Raw genomic sequence first — 3041 nt, 5'->3', positions numbered from 1 at the left:
GAAGGGTACTGTAGGAAGTATACGCTTTCCCACAATGCTCACACACATAGGGTTTCTCTCCAGTGTGATTTCTTTCATGTGCTTGAAGGGTACTGTAGGAAGTATATGCTTTCCCACAATGCTTACACACATAGGGTTTCTCTCCTGTGTGACTTCTCTCATGTGCTTGAAGGGTACTGTAGGAAGTATACGCTTTCCCACAATGCTTACACACATAGGGTTTCTCTCCTGTGTGACTTCTTTCATGGACTTGAACATTACTCAGTCTCTTAAAAGATTTCCCACATTGTTTACACACATAGTTTCTTTCTCTAGTATGGGTCCTTTTATGATTTTGAAGAGAACTGAGATACTTAAAGGCTTTATCACACTGTTTACAGACATAGGGTTTCTCCTGTGTGTAAATTTGTTCATGCTTCAAAAAGCTTTGGGGAGAACCAAAAGCCACTCCACAGTCTTCACCTTTACATGGCTTCTCTCCATGCTCTTTATGCTCATGTGTTTTGCATCTAGTCTGACCTCTGAAGGACACATTTCGAGATGAATGACCAGGGATGTCTTCTCCACACACATGGCTTTCACAGGGCTTTTCTCCAGTTTTCTGGCTCACCACAGGATCTGGAATCTCACTGAAGATTTCTTCCCATTGACTATCTTCTTCATACTCACAGAGCTTCTCAACCACTTGATACCTATAACAAAAGTGTAAAACATTACAAAATGATTTTACATTTACTTAGAAGGCTTACTTTCTTACGTTATCAGGAAAAGTGTAAGCTTTACATTATAAATAAACAGTACAAAATGTAGTGAAGGTTCAGTAAGACAGCTTAATTACCACTAGTCAAAGGAGTGGTAATCATGTGGGGTTTCTCTGTATTTTCCCCAAAGTTAACTATTTTTTTTTTTTTGGTAAGATTTACTTATTATTTATTTACTATAAGTACGCTGTAGCTGTCTTCAGACAGCACCAGAAGAGGGCATCAGATCTTATTAGGGTGGTTGTGAGCCACCATGTGGTTGCTGGGATTTGAACTCATGACCTTCGGAAGAGCAATCGGTGCTCTTACCTACTGAGCCATCTCACCAGCCCCAAAGTTAACTATTTTGTAACCATTAAAAAAATCTATGTTACAGACAGACAGTGATAGTGCATGCCTTTAATCCCAGCACTGCAGGGGCAGGGGCGGGGCAGGGGCAGGGGCATTTCTAAGTTCAGTTCTAAGTTAGATTCAAGCTTCCTTGCTTGGGCCTTCCTTCTTGTGTAGCTTCCTTGGGTCTCTGGAGTGTAGCATGGTACCTGTATTTTATGGCTAATATCCACTTGTGAGTATATACTATGCACGTCTTTTTGGGATTGGGTTACCTTACTCGGCAGGGGCAGGTGGATTTCTAAGGCCAGCCTAGTCTACAGTGTGAATTCTAGGACAGCCACTCTGTCTCAAACAAAACAAAACCCACCACCACCAAACACACAACCTTGCACAACTTGTACAACTACTTTGGAAATCTCAGAAAACTGGGAATAGTTCTACCTCAAGACCCAGCTATACCACTCCTAGGCATAAGCCTAGGAGATGCTCCAAAATCCCACAAAGACACTTCTTTAACTATGTTCATAACAGCTTTATTTCTAACAGCCAGACACTGGAAACAACCTAGACGTCCCTAACCTCAAGCATGGATAAAGAAAATGCAGTACATCTACATAATGGGATACTATTAAAAACAGAGACATCATGAATTTTGCAGGCAAATGGATGGAATTTGAGAACATCATCCTGAGTATGGTAACCCAGTCCCAAAAGGACATACATGGTATGTGCTCACTTATAAGTGAATATCAACCATAAAAGACAGATACTAGGTTACACTCCACAGACCCAAAGAAGCTAAACAAGATGGAAGGTCCAAGTGAGAAAGTTGAATCTCACTTAGAAATAGGCATAAAAGGCAGAGGAAGGAGGGAACTGGAAGACACATGGGTTGGGGAATGGGGTTTTCAGGATCAAGTGTGGGGAAGGACAGAGAGATGGCTTAGATGGCCATCAAAGTGAGTAGAAATCTGTAACTGACTGAGGAGGTGGGGGTGCATCTCCAGGATGAGACAGATACCTGGGATAAGGGAAGCACCCAAGAATCGATGGGGTTGAATCTAGCTATGACTCACTCCATTGGGGATATGGAACCTGAAGAGGCCACATCTATATCCTGTAGCCAGGCAGGAACTCCAGGGGAATGATAGAGACACCAACCCACATACATTTCAACCCAAAATTTATCCTGTCTACAAGAAATGCAGGCACTGGGGGATGGAGCAGAGACTGATGGAATGGCCAACCAATAACCAGCCCAACTTGAGACCCATCCCATGAGCAAGCTCCAATTCCTAACATTATTAGTGATACTCTGTTACACTTGCAGACAGGAGCAAGTTGTCCTCTGAGAGGCTCCACCCAGCAGCTGACTCGGACAGATGTAAACAGCTACAGCCAAACAGTGGATGGAGCTTGGAGACTCTTATGAAAGAATAGAAGGAAGGATTACACGGCCCTGAAGGGGACAGGAACTCCACAGGTAGACCAACAGACTTAATCTGGACCCTTGGGCCTTTTGGAGACTGAACCACCAACCAAAACCCATATATGAATTAGACCTAGGCTTCTCTGCACACATGTAGCAGATGGGTAGCTTGATCTTCTTGTGGGTCCTGAACAACTGGAGTGGGAGCTATCTCAAAAGCTGTTGCCTGTCTGTGGGATATGTTCTTTTAGCTGGGCTGCTGTGTTTGGCCTCAATGGCAGAGGAAGTGCCTAGACTCACAGAAACTTGAGGTGCCAGGGGGTAGGGATACCTGGGGGGGGGCACCTGCTCAGAGAAGGAGGATTATGAGAGGGGGTAGCTGGAAAGGGTCAGTCAGCAGATATAAAATGGATAAATAAAAAAATAAAAATGAATTAAAAAACCCTCCCCCGGGGCTGGCGAGATGGCTCAGCGGGTAAGGGCACTGACTGCTCTTCCGAAGGTCCTGAGTTCGGATC

General features: G+C 44.0%; 1 protein-coding gene across 2 annotated transcripts in view; it reads right to left on the bottom strand.

Moving 5' to 3' along the window:
• LOC116069540 (zinc finger protein 709-like) overlaps nt 1-3041 on the bottom strand; it is a 12217-nt gene that overhangs the window by 1757 nt on the left and 7419 nt on the right. For both annotated transcript variants that reach the window (XM_031340273.1, XM_031340274.1), the window contains one exon: nt 25-692. In XM_031340273.1, coding sequence (XP_031196133.1) covers nt 25-692 — 668 coding nt within the window. The remainder of the gene's footprint in view (nt 1-24; nt 693-3041) is intronic.

This window comes from Mastomys coucha, unplaced genomic scaffold (assembly GCF_008632895.1).
Source record: "Mastomys coucha isolate ucsf_1 unplaced genomic scaffold, UCSF_Mcou_1 pScaffold22, whole genome shotgun sequence".
NCBI lineage: Eukaryota > Metazoa > Chordata > Mammalia > Rodentia > Muridae > Mastomys > Mastomys coucha.
The sequence above is the reverse complement of the archived record's forward strand: the minus strand, read 5'-3'. Positions and strand labels throughout refer to the sequence as shown.